The following is a 17,367-nucleotide window of genomic DNA, read 5'->3' on the forward strand; positions in this document are numbered from 1 at the left end:
TCCACCTTTTTGTCATGGAAATTTTCCAATTTCTGCATTATCACAAGGCCTGGACCAAGCATCTGCTGTGGCCTCCAGGTATATACCATTATCATCGTCCATCTGTCTTACATCACGCCAGACAGATGCAACACAAAAAATCCTTGTCTCATTTTACTCAGTGTAGAACTCAAAATGTGTTTATTTGATACGGTCTCGGCAAAGGACAGAGACAGACTCTGGTGATGAAATCATAGGTACAAGCTGTGGAGCTGCTCAGTGAATAATACAACAACCCTTCAAAGACAATAACAGCATCTGTGGTGGTTTTTACTGTGATATGGGCACATTTGTTGACTCCCACCAATAAACTTCACATTCACATGACTCATCTGGGTGAAATAAATGAAATAAACCAATTCACCCTGAGTTAACAGGCAGTAACTCGGGATGTCAGGATGGAATTTGGAAGTAGAAACATTCACCATGGAGACAATTGTCTGACTGTAGATAGTCAGGCTCAATAAATGCTAGCAATAATTAGTATCATAATATAAATCAAAGTTGTTAGGTCTTACATGGTCTGATGCGTCAAAATTCTCCGAAAACGGAGAATGTACGTCACCCCGTCGTCCACGTTGCTGACAGCGCATGCGTACAGGGGAAACAGGTGTGCTGTATTTTTCAGGTGGCGTTGGGGAGCAGAGGGCGCCCATGGTGGGTCAGAATACTGCATAACCCAAGTTCACCACCAGCCAAGCCCCCCACCCTGCACCTTCACACAGACACACACACACACACACACACACACGGCCCCTCTGCGCGTGTTGCTGCCATGTGTCACAGATCCCTCCGCAGACTGCTCTCTTACGCTACACATTGTTATTACGTCTAAGTCGGCAATACACTGCAGCTTACGAGTTACAATACAGAGATGTTTGCTGAAATAAGGAAGACGATCCTCAACATCATCAACAACATGCGGCTCACCTTCCCCATTGCTCATAACTCGCCTCCCCGCGCTCCACCTCTCCAAGTGCTCAGCGTCGAACCGATCCCCCCTACCACCCCCACCACCTGCCCGCCGGGGACAGCACAGCAGGCCGACCACAATGATCCACCTATATTCAGCTGATGTAAGAGAAGAGATGAGCAGCAACTGTTAAAAAAAAAAAAAAAAAAAAAAAAAAAGAAAAAAACGAAACAAATCCTTGAACGGGGGATGTCTGGATCCAGGCCTACCCGGGACGATGCGCGCCGCTCGGGCAGGCAGTCACTGGTGAGATCCGCATAGGGCAAGGATGAGCCAAAGCACACCGCTGCCTCTCTCCCTCCCTCTCTCAAGCTCAGGCGGACCCATCCACACACGCACACAGCGCCGGCAGGCCGGCCGCGCACTGCACACAGTCAACACAACGGGGAGCGTTAGAGAGAGGCGGGCAGGGAGGATCCTCACCCGCTGAGTGAAGGAGACAGTTTTTATTTTACCCACACATTACTTCACAGGAGAATACAAAGTTTATTGTTCACACGCCAGGAAAAAAAAAAACTGAGGATGAGGACATTTAGGACTGATAATTATACTGCCGTTGGTTGATTGTGAGTCTTTCGTGCTTCTCATATTGATCGCGTGTCTTGGTCATTTTTCTCATCCAGCAGGTCGCACAGGGTGTCCACCAGGTCTTCCATCAGAGCATACACCTGCCAGACAGATACAGCAGATAAACACAGAATGTGCACACAGCAGAGGAACAGCTCAGATGTCTTAACTCGGTCACTTCCTTCCTTAAAGCTAGAAGATTCACTGGTGGCAGATTAAAAATACAGAATCCTATATTTCCCAAAATACAACTGGATAGTCTTTCGCAATTCAAAGTGACAATGACCATGAAGCGTATTTTGAAAACAAGAGCCAACAGTGTAAACCCGGATTTTGTTTTGATTAAACTTCTTAAGTGGCTTTTGAATTATCATTTAATGTTTTGTAAAAACGGGGTCTGAATCATGATTCGGTTGAAATATACAGTGCAGTAATCATGTTGAGCAGTGTTGGAGGGGGCGGGGCTTACTGATTATAACCTCTGACGTGTCAACATGTCGCCCCGCTGAGTCTGACGGCTGATGTTTCTGATTGTGTTTTCTGAGAAAAGTGTGCGTTTTGACAGCGTCGTTACACCAAGTGGAGCGGTGAGTGTGCAAAACAGCTTTTGTGCTGTGAAAAACTCTCTGTGAAAAGTTCTTTCCAAAACACCGTTACGGTGGAAACTGCTAAACGCTATCGCTAGCTTAATCGTGATAGCATGCTAACGTGTTTTTGTCTGCTCGCGGTTTTTATGGTAACTTTGAGAAACTAGCTGCAACAACGTTAGCTTGTTTCTTTTCATGTGCTTATGTCTAACTTTGGTCTTTTAAAATGTTAGTTTTGATTCAACTAAAGTAATTTTACTCTATATTGTGCGATTGAATTTCTGCTCTTTGTTTATTAATAATGAATGCGGTGACTTTATAAAGAGCGATATCTGGCTTGGCTAAGCATGGTTTCCCATGTAAAAGGCTGTATTTAAATCTTTTTCCACTGGTCAAAAATCCATTATAACCAGATAAATATCTGGCTTTTAATATTTCCTGGCATAATTTTCTGTTTTTCTTTCTGCTGACATGCCAGAAATACACCCAAAGGCAACCCAAAGAGTTTTGCGGTGTAAAACGGTATTGCACACCGGTAAAGTGGTGACTATATGTAAACCACCTGTGGTTGTATGCTGATTCAAAGTAGTTTAAGGTTGCACATAAATGTAGTACATAAAAGTACAACTTTGACTTAATTAACTCGATCCAGCTGGCTAATATTTTGATAGTGTTAACAGATCTGAGATGTTGGGCTTAAATATTTCTGTTCTGTTTTTATGGGCATTTGTGAGGTACAGTGGAAGTATCTTGATTTTATAACTTAGAAAAGGGGTCACCTGTTAAAACATGGGAATTACACCAGAGCTGTCCCATTTGGTTGCTCACACCAAGAATGCACATTTAGCTCAATTAATGCACTTAAGGTTGTTTGTTTTTAGGCAATTTTTGCAGTTTTTTAATATTTTTGCAAATATTCAATAACTGTTAAAAAATAAATCCTGCATGTAAAATAATAATAAAAGGATTCACCTTTCTGTGCAGGAGCCTTGTGTAAGTGTTCATCACATCTGGAGGTTGCTGATTGATGCTGTCTGGATGGTTATCAGTCACTGAGGCATGCTCCTTTCCTTGCTTTTCCTTCTCTTTTATGTGCTTTCCCACTTCATCTCTTCTTTTCCCCCTCTTCTTGTTGTCCTTTGTATGCAAGATAGACAGACTTAAAACAAACTACATTATGTACTGAGAGTGACCATGAGTGACCGTGGAGTTTTTACTGAGCATGCAAGATGATCAAATTACCACAATGAGTTGGTTGGTAATTAGTTGTATGCATCTTATTAGATGACCCCCCCCCCAAAAAAAAATAAAATAAAAAAACAAACACCCATATTCGGTGGTGTGCTATATATTTCTTCTTCTGCACTGTAAATGTACAGCTGTATGTGTGTCTGTGTGTGTACCACAGATGGCTTGGACCCAACCATGTCCTATTCATTCACACCACAGACACATTTGGAGAGCAGGTGCACATTTTCACACAGTGTCCTGTTACCATGGTTAGCTGCGAGTAATAGACTGTACCTTACCTATGAGTCAATCATCACAACAAGCAAAAAAAATCCACTATTGTAATATATAATACCAACAGGTTTGTGTCTCTAGTATTTTTTAAATTTAATAGCAGAAATTGTTTTGTTCTTTTCATAACTGAAAGTGGGGACATGAACCACAATATGAGTGACAAAACGGTCCTGTGCTAGAATCTGCTCTTAAACATTGTTCATGTGGCAACCAACTGACCAACAGGCCACATCATCTCATCATTTATATCTGAACAACATAGTCAGCCTCCTCATTAGAGTTTTCAGTCACCGTGCTGACAATGAAAAGCTGCTGAAATTTAGATTTGTGAATAGGACAATGTAAAGTTCCTCAGCATAATAAGGATGGTTGCATGGAGGATGGAAGCAGGAAAACAATAATCTGCATCTAAATTGTGGGTGGTTTAAATGCCGCACGCCAGATGGCTATCCTTAATATTTTGCTTTTTTGGAGACACGCATACATGCAAACCACCAGCCTGTGTTATGGAGTTTGAGTGCATCAATAGTAACAAAAAAGAAGCATGTTGAATGGCATATGAGTGATGTAGTGAAAGCTTGTTTGAAGTGGTGAAGGTGACTAATGATTACATCACCTCAAAGTCAGCAGGAGTGATGTGTCATGTTGTAGAAACCATGGTACTTTATTCATGCCCATTTTTAATTACTTGTGAATCTGCTGCCACTCAGTGGCAAAACAATTTTCCATCTGTCTTGAAAATGGTTTGTCGTCTTCAAAAATGCACAGATAGTATACCTTTCCCCTCACCTCCACTGTTTTTTCAGTTGTTGGTGACTTGGACTCTCCTTCGTTGTCGCTTTTAAATCTGGATCTGGCATCACTCCTCTCCTCTTTAGCAGCTGATCTTCTCTTTTTCTCACTCTTTTCATCGTTGCTTATATTCTCAGCCAAATCTGAGATGTAATAACTGCAGTTAACTGCATAAATTCAAAATACAACCAATGTATGCCAGAGCAAAAGTTTTTGAGTCTCACCAGTCTCAGAAATTAGGGACTCAACCTTTTTCTCAATCCTGATTTCTTTCTCTGGGAGGCCCAGCAGGTTCCTGAGCCTTGTGGCTTCACCAGCCATAGTGTCCAGAAGTTTCCTCCACAGCTGCTGTCTGCAGGGGGCACCACACACCAATATAATAGATTGATGAGTGTTAAATACTATGAAAGAGATGCTACATAATTCATGAGTTTTTATGCCTCACCCTAGATCTGCTACTGTTAGACATTGGTGCTCCAGTTCAAAAGGTTCAGACAACTGCAGAAGTAGAAAGTTGAGCTGTGCAAGGCCCCTTTCTTTTGTCATGGTGTCATGAGCTGACTCTTGTTCAGGAAGAGACAGCACAACCTTAAGTTTGGGAACAATTGAATGGGTAAATATGATCCATTTTGTTGCATCACCATGGTATGGATTTGTGCAGAAATTTGCACTGTATTTAAATGGTCAATACCTTTGAATCAACCTGCTATGTGTGTACTTTCCTGTGTCCTACATCACAACATTTTGTCCTTACCTGTCGAAGAGTTTGAAGAGAGAAGTCCCAGGTGTGTCCTGGGTTTGCTTCTTGCCACAGTCTCTTCAGGCCCTCCACTGACTGATGAAGGTATTGAAACTAAAAACATCAATGTTACACAAGTATGAACGTGTGAAAGCAAGACCTTCTCACACCCTGTAGAGTGATATTATTCTCGTCTAACAATGGACAGTGTTGTTTAATCAGTCCTCAAGAGGAGAAATGAAATATCCAAGTATTTTTTTAGTTATCAAAAAAGCTGTCATGACTACAGTTTTGCAATAGTTGAGCACAAGAAAAATCTACTTCAATTGATTTAACTAGGTTTAACTAGGTTAGATGAATTGATGACAAGACGTAACACAAATGAGAGAGAATTAGAAATTAGAAAAAATATTAAAGTATTTAAGTTTGAATGTTTCAATAAACTTTTCAGTGTATTTTGTAATCTCTGATGTCTATAGGAAATTTTATAAGACATTCTCTAAATTCACAAGAGAATCTAATCAGTATCCCACTTACTACTTACTTACACTGGTTTGGTACTATTGCACTGTCATGGCAACATAACTTCTTTTGTACAGTGGAGGGTCAATGGTGACTGGCTTAAGGTATTTAATTGTGGTAGCAAAAATAACCCGCTATTTGAGCAATCTGAATGTGGAGTAAGATAAAATTCTGAGAAGGGCAGCCATAATGGTTTTGGTCACACATTCATCTACCCACAAAAAATTGTAAAATAGAGAGAACATGATGAATGGGTCCATTAACCAGTAACCTTAAATCAGGTGATGGGACTAACATTTGGACTAAACTAAATATGGAAGAAGTGAAAAATATTTGATGCATTGGTGGTACAGGTAATCAGGCTACCCTTATGCATAATGTGCAATGTGGCTCTAGCTGCACTTGAAATCCAGAAAAGGAGGCTTTTAAAAATTTCTGGATTTTTATTTGTGAACACTATTTAGGTCCTAATGAGGTGTAAAGTTATTTATACTAGGATTTACCTTCTGGTTTTTGTTTCGAAACTTTTGTTCCTCTGTGATGTAGAGCTCTGCAGGAGAGCTGGTTCTTTGTGGGGGTTGGCCCTTGCGCAGCATTTCATACACAATCGACTGACACATTTTCACCACCACCATCTTTTCAAGCTTCGTCTGCTCATGTACACACAACAGAAAGAGACAAAAACAACGTTTTGTGTTAATGTACACCTAAGTGTTATTTGTGTTTTTGTCTCACTTGAAGACACACAGTTGTTCACAGTTTAATTGTAAAACTACCTCTATGAAAAGTCTCTGGTCTGCAGTTTTGTCCTGGTACAGGGCTATTCCCCTCATTTTGGCCTGCATGGATGCCCCTTGTATCAGCATGGGGTGGGTGTTTAGCTGCCATAGTTCAGTCTTGATCCCTGGCCTCTCTGACTTAAATATAACTTCCACCTGCAGCATGTCACCAGGAAGAAGAACACCTGGATGGGAGAGGAAGCCAAATGGAAAGGAAAAAGGCAGGTTGTCCACTGGCAGAGAGACTGACAGAGTATGAACTGTGAGTGTTGGCGGCAGGTGTCTGATTATGTTTTGTGTGTGTGTGTACCAGAGGAGGCGTTGAAGTAGAAGTGCGGGTTCATTGTTTGTGATTGCTGGCTAGGAAAGCTGTGTGGCAGGGGAAGCTGCTGCCAGTGGTAGAAAATGGCTGTGCTCCCTTCATTGTGTAGCTCCAAATGGGATGAGGCTCTTTCTCCAGTCAGGGCCTCAAATATTATTGTGGCATGAATTCCTACTTCTCCCTGATCAATGTGTGTGTTGGAGAACACAAATGTGGCAAAAGAAGAAGTTGGTTTTCAACTACTGTGTTAGTGTCAAATAAACAAATGAAGGATGGCAAAAACAGTGAAGGGTTGAATAACATGGTAAATAAAATGTACTAATTCCATCAGTAATCTTGACATAATGTTGGTAAAAGTTTGTATTTCTAACAAAAATAATCTCCATGTTTTCAGTCAGTTTTTTGTTTCTATAGTTGCAGTAACTGTCAGCAAAACTCAACTTCTTGACGTCTACCAAGGCCCAAGTCAGACCACATACACCAAACTTAAGAGAAAAATATTCAAATTTAATCTTCACCAAAATTGATTGTGGTCTTCCCTGACATGTACACCATCCCTCCACCAAATCTAGAGCAAATTGGGTTAGTACGCATTGTGTAATCATGCTGACACATAAATAGTCATGCTGGAAGTACAGTGGCTTGCAAAAGTATTCATACCCCTTGAGCTTTTCCACATTTTGACACATTGCGACCACAAATATTAATATATTTTTATGGAATTTTATGTGAAAGACCAACACAAAGTGGCGTACAATTGTGAAGTAGATAAAAAGCATACATGATTGATTGATTGATTGATTAATTAATTTTTTTTACAAAGAAAAAACTGAAAAGTGCAGTGTGGAGAAATATTCAGCCCCTCTAAAGTCAATACTTTTGCAAGCCACTGTATAATCCATATCTTGGGCAGGGCCTGTAAAGCCTCTCTAACAAAGATCTGGTTCTCATTGCCACTGAGGCAAATAAAGGTTCCAGCTACTCTGAAAGATTACAGCCATGGTTTGAAATTTATACTTACAGATTCACTTACTGTGAAAAGGCTAGACTGTACCTTGTTATTAGCTGAGTTTCCAGTCCACCTAGCAAGCTGACCACAGAACCTCAAGGCAGGAATGAGGGGAGCATCTAAACGAGTGTCGTCATGCTGTGCCAGTGGATCACTGTGACAACAAGACACCTATATTACTCCCACTAACTTTCAAATGCTTTGCGAGGGGGGAAAAAAGGTTTCACTCACTTTTGGTGTTTCCAGGTTTTAGTTGAGACCCTAACAATTACAAGACCAGCTACTCAGCAAACATCTATTACAACCAACATCAAGAAGGCAGTGGGACAGACACGGCTTGTGTTGTGGTCTGACAGAATCAGTATAAATTCTGAGTTAATGGCAGTCAATGCTCTGTAAGACCTGCTATATTCACATTTAAACTGAGTGGTGACAGAGGATGTCACATTTAACATGATACTGACTGAATGTAATGTAATATAACTTACTGTACTGTAGAGTCCTGACCATAATAATCTACATTGCTATGCTTTTTGCCCCAGACATCCTAAACTAAAAGCAAGATTTGGGGAGCTGTGGGTGATGAAAACGAACTTTTTGGCTGGATACAATTGAGAAGGAAAGAACAAGCTGGGTTTACAAATTTGACCAGCTCAATGTGCAAATAGTCTTAGCCCTTGGTCCACATAAGCTGTATGATTGTTTACAGCAATCATTCAGCTTTACTTTACGACTTTTCTTCTTGTAAAGTTTGAATAGCTTTGTATGTAGAAGATGTAAAAACATGTTTCATGGCATGCATCAATCATGCATGTTGTGACATTTGACTGCAACAAATTGTTGACAAATTAATCTCTGATTATTGATATATGCACATTTAACATTTTTCTGTAATAATCACAAAAACTAAAAACATATCTAGGCAATTGGTTTAGTGTCCAACTTCCATTGCAGCAGTAGCTGATGGATGACAGTTTGACCCACATACAGCTGACTTTATTATGCATACTAATGGATCGTCAATGTCTCACACTCCGACTGCAGTTGCCTGCTCTTGACATATTCACTCAAAGGTAGAGGAAGAGAAGACAGATAATTCTTACATATTCTCCTTCTTCACCTCCTTGTGCTTCTTCTCCTCTTTGTCCTTCTCCAGTAAAGGAGCACCACACGCTGTGACAGAAGTGAATGGTTTACAAGAGCCTATCACCTCCAGTCCATCAATATCCTGTATTCAAAATGACACAGAGTGATGTTTTTTGAAGAAAAGGTCAGCTGTGTGTCAACGGTGTGATTCCTGTTTTAGTGAGTCAATACCTTAAGTCCTGTTCAGCTCCCCAATAGATACATAGACCGTGTACAGTCACATCCAGGAGGTTTGGGCACAAAGTGTTTACTGAAGTCTTCAAAATGAGTAGACAAGGTGTTGTGGAATACCTGTCCACTTCCAGTGGCTAAATTAACGTTTACCAAGGTGAACTTGTCCTTCACAAGTAGATCAGTTGGGAACAACTGAATGAAACAGCATCAAAATCTCACTTGTTATTCTTTGTTATAAATGCTTTTAAAGCAGTGTTCTAACAATACAACTCTCTGGAATAAGCAGAATAAAACAAATCCTCCTGTTGTTCAAACCTGCCCCCACCACATACACAAACCCCAATGATTTACCTTCGTCTTTTCTTGTCTCTCTCGAAAACCCCTCCCTTTCCCCTTCATCTTTCGCTCTCTCTCTCTCTCTGCATGAATGTTGCAAAGCCATGGACCCCTCAGCTGCTGACAGGACAATCTGTCTCTGTGTTTGTCAGTGGGTACTTCAGACCCTAAATCACCTCAGCATCAACACAACAGAGTACACTGGAACCAGGAGTGTGTGCGCATTTGGTAGAAACAGCAGAAGAGGGTGATGATACCAAGTGGCAGAATAAAAGATTTGAATAAACCGTCCAATACCCAACACCTGTAACCATGTCAATGGGATTAAATGGGAACTGGCTGTGCAGAGAAGTGCACATTTGTGTTTAATTGTGTTTGTACCAGAACCTCCTGCCCTTGCTGATTAAGCCATTGTAATGCAGACAGCAGACTCTGTCCCTTTTCTTGAGCTCAGGTATAGATCTCTATAGAGCTCAACAGAGCTATTCTATGATTTGACACGCTCCAAGATTTCATAACTGTACCCTCCCTATTTTAGCATCTATGTGAAAAGTTCTGAGTGTTAATAGAATGGCGGCAGAGCTTCATTATAATTATTTCTTGTACATACTGACTGTACAGTTTATCAAGGGTTATTATTTTTTTATTTTTGATAGCCGTCTCTGGACTTCTCACTTGGATGGGATGTACTTTTTCGCTTGATTTTAAAACATTAAATTAAATTTGAAATCTTGATTGGATAAATCTAGCAGAAAATTAGAAACTCTGAACACATAAGCAGTAAGAAGCTCTTCATCCACTTAAAGAGAAAATGATGGCAGCATTAAATAGTATAATAGTGCCTTAATTTCAAAGAATATATGTGTTTGGATCGATGACAGAAAATTATTTTCTTACTTACACTTGGGTCACTGTTGAAAAAGGAGCTGATGACAAAAATAACTTTTTTGCTTTAAATATTAGCTTTTCAACAAAATACTGACAACTGATGATAAAATTTCCACATGAAGATGATTCAAATCATCTGACATTAGAAACCTTTAAAGAAAAAATACTTGTTCAGTATTCAACACCATTCATTACTAACTCTGCCGATGCTACTGCCACCCCACAGCTGGTCAGCAATGAATAATGCAGTTTGACATTGAAAGTTTCTTGAGCATAGCTGAATACCTCACATTTGCCCATTCTTTATCATTAAAAACAAATTTGTGCAGACAACGTGCAAATCCAGCAACTCACAACTGCTTTATAGTTTTTTTTTACCAGTGATGCAAAGGGGTTAAAATAAAGACATAGTTTTAGATAAGTATATTGACAGGGATGATTCAGCAACACCTTGACATTAGCAGGTACATGTTCTTACTGTCCATACCAACTTCTATGCCAATAACAGTATGTGAGCAGTTTTTCTGCGTGTAAATGTGTGTGGTTTTATTAGTGTGTTCTTTGCTGTATTTTGTTCTGAAAACCTAGAACAGTGTGCCCAAAGCTGGATGATCACAGGCTGTTTGTGAAGATACAGGCTGATTATGATCAGCTAGCAGCTCCAGCAGCAAGAGACAGAGTGTCCTTGGGGCGTCAGCAGCTTCAGTGGGCTGTGAGGTTGGACGAAAAGTCCAGTGATGACGCTGTTAGTGGTGAACCAAAAGTTGCATAATCTCTATGTGCTATGCCCTTGAAATTAGGGTTTTGTTCACTGTTTGAGGACTAACAATGCTTTTGTGAATAAGATGTGTTTTGAATTTTAATTTTGTGATTTGATCAGAGCTTTTTAAACTGTGAGGCATACTTCCTCTGAAGTAGACAGACAAAAATACAGCATGAGCTGAAAAGTGAAGGTGGGTGTTTTCTGAAAAACAGCAGGAGGGTACATTTTATAGTTGGATTACTGACTTTTCCTGCTCAGCTGTAAAGTCAGCAGCTGTGGCTGTAGCATTTTCATATAGCTTTGGAGGCTGGTAAAGTGAGGTGTGTAAAAACCATGACCAGCACATGCAAAAATAGCACCTTTTTCATGACTCAGTCAAATATCCTCACAATTTCCAACTTAAATAAGGCCCGCCTATAAGAATAACAATATTATTAACATTAACATGAACATTATTGTTTTACTTATTCCAGAGGTTATGCTGGTAGCAACATACATTACAGAACAAATGTATCAAAAATAACCAGTGCATCTGGAATTAAGAAAGCAACTTTATATGTTTCGTATCAAAGCCTGCAGAAAAGTTCAAATAAAATCTATATGTGAGCAAAAGTGTGCCTGCTGAATGTACATTAGTGATGGAGATTATCTGTTTCTTGCTTGTGGACACACATCTGCTAATATCATAAAGCTTTAACTTTATAGCAGCATAATTAGTAGGAAAAGCATTTCAGTATACATTTATGTATACATACATACATATATATATATATATATAATATGGTCCTGCATTTACAAGATTTCAAAGACAATATTTGTAGTGAGAAAAGTCAGATGGAATTTGTGTTACCGGCTTTTTGATGTCCATGTCCTGCAGGATTTCCCCAAGCTCCTTGAACTGATGCTGTAGGTACGCACTCTGATTCCAAGTCCGAGAGGCTGGGCACAGCGTGTCAGCACAAATGAGTCCTAGAGGATGAAACATTTCCCATAGAGAGAATGCAGTCAGTCTCTTACTGAACCTGAATGAGTGGATATTCGTGAGTGTATGTGTTTTAAAGATTTTTTTTCTATTTTCTTGTTTTAACTTTTGCCATAGTCATTCTCCAATTGAAGTAATTCCCTTAAAGAGGACCACTGAGTCCTCCACTTCTTCTATTGTTTGGACACAACCAATTATATCCAGTTAATGCCACATATTTCAACATGTTTTAGGTTTTTCCTCTACATCCCAACTGAGGCTTAAAGTTGTCTGTCAAAGAGCAGTTTTTGAAAACCACTAAGGAATAGGGTCAAGGATCGGGACACTATGTGGGTGTTTATGTGTACCTGATTCCTGGCGTATGCTGCTTGGTTGTCCAACATGTGTGACAGGTTGCCATCTACCTTGCTCTGTCTGAGTCAGAGTGGCTGTGATGCCACTTATTTCATCTCCATAACGCTGGGGGAGACTCCAAAACTCACTGCCCACACGATGACCCTAAGACATACAAGTTACACTAAGACACATGAATACAGTCAAAAATGATAACAGAGATTTTCTATATTACAAAACCTTAATACGAATGTGACAGGTGGCTAAAAGCTGAGAATGTGACGGAGAGTAAAGATGTCATACATATCCAGAGTGGACGAGAGGCAAGACTTGATTTAGAAATTCCCTCTGCTCCTGAAATTCTCTGAAACGGTTAGCTTGGTTCATCAGTAAAGTCTCGGCTGGCCTGTCCAGTAAATCTTAATGGAGTTGAGAAGAGCGGAAGCCAAATTAGATTGAATAAACAAAGTTGAGCTATTGATGGATATGCTGAAACCTTTTTGCTATTTTTGTAATTAGTGAATATCCAGTTAATTACTTCATAGCAAAAAACTTGAAGTTGCACAATTTTTATAGCTATAATAATGCTCTTGAATCAACCCACCAGATAAAAAGTCCTGCTGTCGTCGGCGTTGCCTCATGTGTGTATGCCAGTGTTTCAGGGCATTACTCTGGATGTTTCTGTGGCTCTCCATAGCCTTAGATTGACGGCTCTCTGAGCCCTCAGATGGAGGATCTCTCTGGAACTTTGGTATTCGCTTCACCAGCTAGATGGTAGAGGGGCGGACAGGGGAGACAAATGCAACTAACACACTAACACAACAAAGCAAAATAACGCTACTGAGGGGTTGTACTGAACTTACTTCTGTCTCGCCTTTGGCCTCCAGGTAGCTTCTGAAATCCTCTAAACTACCCAAGATGCTGTGTGAAAGAACCATCCCTTTTTCATCAAGCTGAAGTCCTTCCAGTCCATAAACAGTAAAGGTATAGCAAAAAGATTGCTTTATGAATGCATATTATGACCCAGTATAGCATCCCTTTTTATGTAATTGTAAATTACTGCAAAAGAATACAATTTACCTGTGTTGCCAAGAGGCTGCAAGTCAGGGTCCAAATTCACTGGTGGAATCTTCCCTACAGAAGCCATGACCAGTGGTTTCTGCTGACTCTGGTGGCTTTGGTACATGAAACTGCAGTCATATGTTCACACTCACTTACACACTTTAGGAATAAAGTGTCGCATACTATATTTTATTGGAATAAAAAGGCCATTTTCTACCAAATAGCAAACACTGCACTTGAATAAAGCAGGTTACTTTCTTGGGTTTTTGTGGGTTATTGGCCAAAGCCTGGATATCACTGGCTTTGAAATTAGAGGTCCTGCAATGGTCAACAAAGATGCAAAGCTTGTTATTTGGAAAGGAGAGATGAGGAGGGGAGAGGAGAGGAGAGGAAATTACAGCAGTGAATGAGCACTTCAGTAATAATATGTTATACCAAACTGGGTGCTACAATACCTAAAACAGTCTTTAGAAAAATACCTAGTATAACTTCTCTCCCTAAAATCTCAAAGACATTATAAATAATGATGTTGCTTATTAGTGATGGCCAGATTTGATCATTTTTAAAAGTGAAAAGAGGCTCAACTTTATTGTGCACTAGTTACACCAGTGCTGACACACCCATACACACCGGCAGAAACTAAGAGATTAACCTGGAATAGCTATGCAATTCTTTTTCTCTGTGTCTCTTTAACCAACTGTGCCTGATTATAGTTTCCATGACCGCAACAACAATTATCAGTCCTTGGCTGTGGTGAATGTGTTTGCTTTCCTCCCACGGTTTTCTTCTGTCACAGATTCAATACAGGTTCTCAGATAAGTGCTTCTGTTTTCTGGAGGGAAGATGTTACTTTGCCCCTTGAAGCAAACAATTGTAGCAGCTTTATGATTGTGAATATCGATCCTTTCTATCAAAGCCAGATTATATTATCTTCTGTGTGTGTCTCCCGTTTAAAGCCTCGCATCCACTTGTTTCACATTATTTCAAGTACGGTTTGATGTGTATTATGGCGTTAGTTGACCACATCAGTTGGTTGTTGGTTGGTTACAGGTTGTTGTATGAAAAAATATTAAATGCCACAGTCTCTCTCTGATCGGAAACAACCGTTTCCAAATGCAGGTCAGTATTTCCACACTGTGGAGAGCTACGTTTTTCACCACTGTTTGTAACGAGCGGTCCCGAAGACAGCAAACAGATTCAAGGAGGGAGACATACGGACAGAAAGAGACTGAATAAGTCAAAGGTCTGAACTCCTTCTCACCTCGTCTCCTCTGGTGTAGACCTCGGAGTGTATCCGCCGTAGCGTTAGCAGTGCTGAACCACCGCTTCGGCCTCAGGTGTGTTTTCTCTGCACGTTACCATGGTGACGGACACCCCCAGAACCCCCGGGTTACCATAGAAACTCCTGCCTGCCAAACAAACAAATAAACAAAAACAAATTCTAATAAAATAACGTTGAAAAAGGCTAAATGAGCTCATATAGCCTGTAGTTTACGTTTGTCCTTTTCTCTAGGTAGAATAGAATAACAACAAAAATACAAATACCGGGATTTCAAAAGACAAACTGCAGAATTAAGATTATTATTGTTGTTATTGATATTATTTATTCATTTATTTTATGACAGACCATAAAAGCATACATGTTCAGAAAACGGATTGGCCAACATCTTATCCTGCATGATTAAGTAGACCAACACGTGTCCTCAGTTGTGGTCTATATCCTGTCTCCCACAAACAGTGTTCTTCGGATGAGCACGACAGCCCCCTGTGTCAATCATCATGACGTGTTTGTGGACAGCCTGTATAAAGACAGCTGACATCAGCCTCTGTGCCAGGTCCCAGTCTGAGACTCAGGGCGATGGACGGGAACAGCGTCTCCACCGGCGCGCAGAGCGGCACGATCCCCGTTCCGCATCAGCTCACCTGTCCCACCATCGATGGCAGCCAGTTTCACAACAACACAGGCGGCCAGTGCGCCGGCTCTTCCAAAGTCCTGCTGGCTTACAAAAACGCATCGCAACACCTGACTTCAACGGGGATTAAAGCGGGCTTGGGCATCCTCAAAGTAACCACCTCTCAGTGGAAACAGGAGAGGAAGACGCGCTTGGGGGACGCCGTCAACAACGACCATCCCTGCAAGCGATCCCCGCTGGAGCAGCTGGCAGCTCTGGTCCTGCACGGGCAGAGCCGGCACAGTCAGCTCGGCAAGGAGCACCGACAAGACCCTCTGTGCTCCACCAAGCCGCAGAACTGTAAGCGCATCGTGGTTCTTGGTGCGCCACGGGTGGGCAAGACCTCCATCCTGAGAAGATACCTTAGGGACGGATTTGTGGAGGAGTACAGTCCCACCTCCGAGGATTTCCTCAGGAAACTATTTCGCATCCGCGGGGAGACCTACCAAATTGACATCCTGGACGCGTCCAGAGAGCGGGACTTCCCGGCCAAGCGCAGGCTGTCCATCCTCACGGGTGCGTATTGGTTCAGTCTATTTCTTGCAAATCTTGCAAAAAAATGCATGTCAGTTTGTAAATTTGTCCAAAACAGAAGAATCAGTGTAGGAGGTGATAGGTGCATGCCTACATGCTTGGCTGAAAGCATTAAATTGAGGGAATAACATTGCCTTTGTAATATGTTCTTGTTGTTTGCAGGGGACATTTTTCTTCTCGTATTCAGTCTAGATGATCGGAGCTCTTTTGAAGAAGTGTGCACCCTGCGAAGGGAGATTCTGGCTGCTAAATCCAAACTCACTAAATGCTCTGTGCCGGAGCTGTGCGCACAGCCGCAGGTTCCTGTGCTGGTCTGCGCCAACAAGGTCGATCTCCTTGAGTGCGAGAGAGAAGTATCCAAGGCAGAGGTGCTCCAAGTCCTCGGTGATGACTGTGCTTATTTTGAAACATCTGCCAAAGACAGCACTAATTTGGAGAAAGTCTTTGAGGCCTTGGCGGAACGAGGCGGTCTCCCGGCTGAAACCGGACCGTCTCAGCACCGCAAAGTCTCCCTTCGTTCGTACCAGGCCACCCGGAACGGCCGCACGGCGGGGCGGTGGAGCCAGACCCGGGACGACCCCTGCGGCGCCCTGTACCCGCTCGCACGTCGGCCGAGTTTCAGCACTGATCTCCGACAAGTCATCGGCCCTCATGCGACAAGAAAGCCAGGCAAACCGCGAGACAAATGTCAGATTCAGTAAGAGTCACACAGACTGTGAGACGAAGGAAAAAGGCACAAATGTATCATTATGTAATTACATGCATATGCGATATTTTCCAAATAAAACCTTTTACATGTACAATCTTTGTTTATTAATCCAACGTTTGTGTGATTGTCTCAGTGTGTTTGTGTGTGCTACCAATCCACACGGAGTGAAGAAAGTGGGAGGATGCCGAGTCGGTAACTTCATTATCTGATTTTTCTATGTCTATTGCATAATTTATATTTAGAAAGCCATTAGCAACTGTTTCTGTCGCCCACACTTTAATGTCTCTTCTTGACTGCGTTTCATAAATTGCCAGTCTTCATCCTGAATCCCACACAACCTAAACAACCAGATTAAATATGAAGTTTCCAGTGGGAATATAATGTAGGTCCCCTCCATCCTTCACTGCTCTACAGTATAAATGTATTCTCAGATACTCACTCAGTGGGATCTTCATGCTCAAAACAACTATTACATTTTTTTCTTTAGCTTTTATAACCATGATGACTGTTAATTTACTCCGGTTATGAAAATTCTGTAAAATAAGTTCATCAAAATCAGTCTCCTTTTACATGTATAGCACTTTACCTGTGGGTTAGTTTAGCTCAAAGTGCTTCAGAGATGAGAAGTAAAATAA

General features: G+C 41.2%; 2 protein-coding genes across 2 annotated transcripts; one reads left to right on the forward strand and one right to left on the reverse strand.

The window, feature by feature from the left end:
- Positions 1-1,596: 1,596 nt before the first annotated feature.
- On the reverse strand, positions 1,597-13,413 carry mycbpap (mycbp associated protein). Its single transcript, XM_029524309.1, has 16 exons — positions 13,339-13,413; positions 13,080-13,242; positions 12,779-12,894; positions 12,547-12,640; positions 12,011-12,129; positions 8,957-9,081; positions 7,899-8,007; positions 6,833-7,025; positions 6,520-6,707; positions 6,247-6,393; positions 5,237-5,335; positions 4,928-5,070; positions 4,707-4,834; positions 4,480-4,625; positions 3,139-3,303; positions 1,597-1,680 (listed from the first exon to the last, which is right to left on the reverse strand). The coding sequence occupies exons 1-16, from the start codon at positions 13,411-13,413 to the stop codon at positions 1,597-1,599; spliced, it is 2,094 nt and encodes a 697-aa protein (XP_029380169.1).
- Positions 13,414-15,395: 1,982 nt separating this feature from the next.
- On the forward strand, positions 15,396-16,752 carry rasd2b (RASD family member 2b). Its single transcript, XM_029508739.1, has 2 exons — positions 15,396-16,005; positions 16,186-16,752. Exons 1-2 carry the CDS (start codon positions 15,396-15,398, stop codon positions 16,722-16,724), a joined length of 1,149 nt encoding a protein of 382 aa, XP_029364599.1. The 3' UTR covers positions 16,725-16,752.
- The last annotated feature ends 615 nt before the right edge of the window (positions 16,753-17,367 follow it).

The sequence above is a fragment of the Echeneis naucrates genome, chromosome 1, assembly GCF_900963305.1.
Source record: "Echeneis naucrates chromosome 1, fEcheNa1.1, whole genome shotgun sequence".
Taxonomy (NCBI): Eukaryota; Metazoa; Chordata; class Actinopteri; order Carangiformes; family Echeneidae; genus Echeneis; species Echeneis naucrates.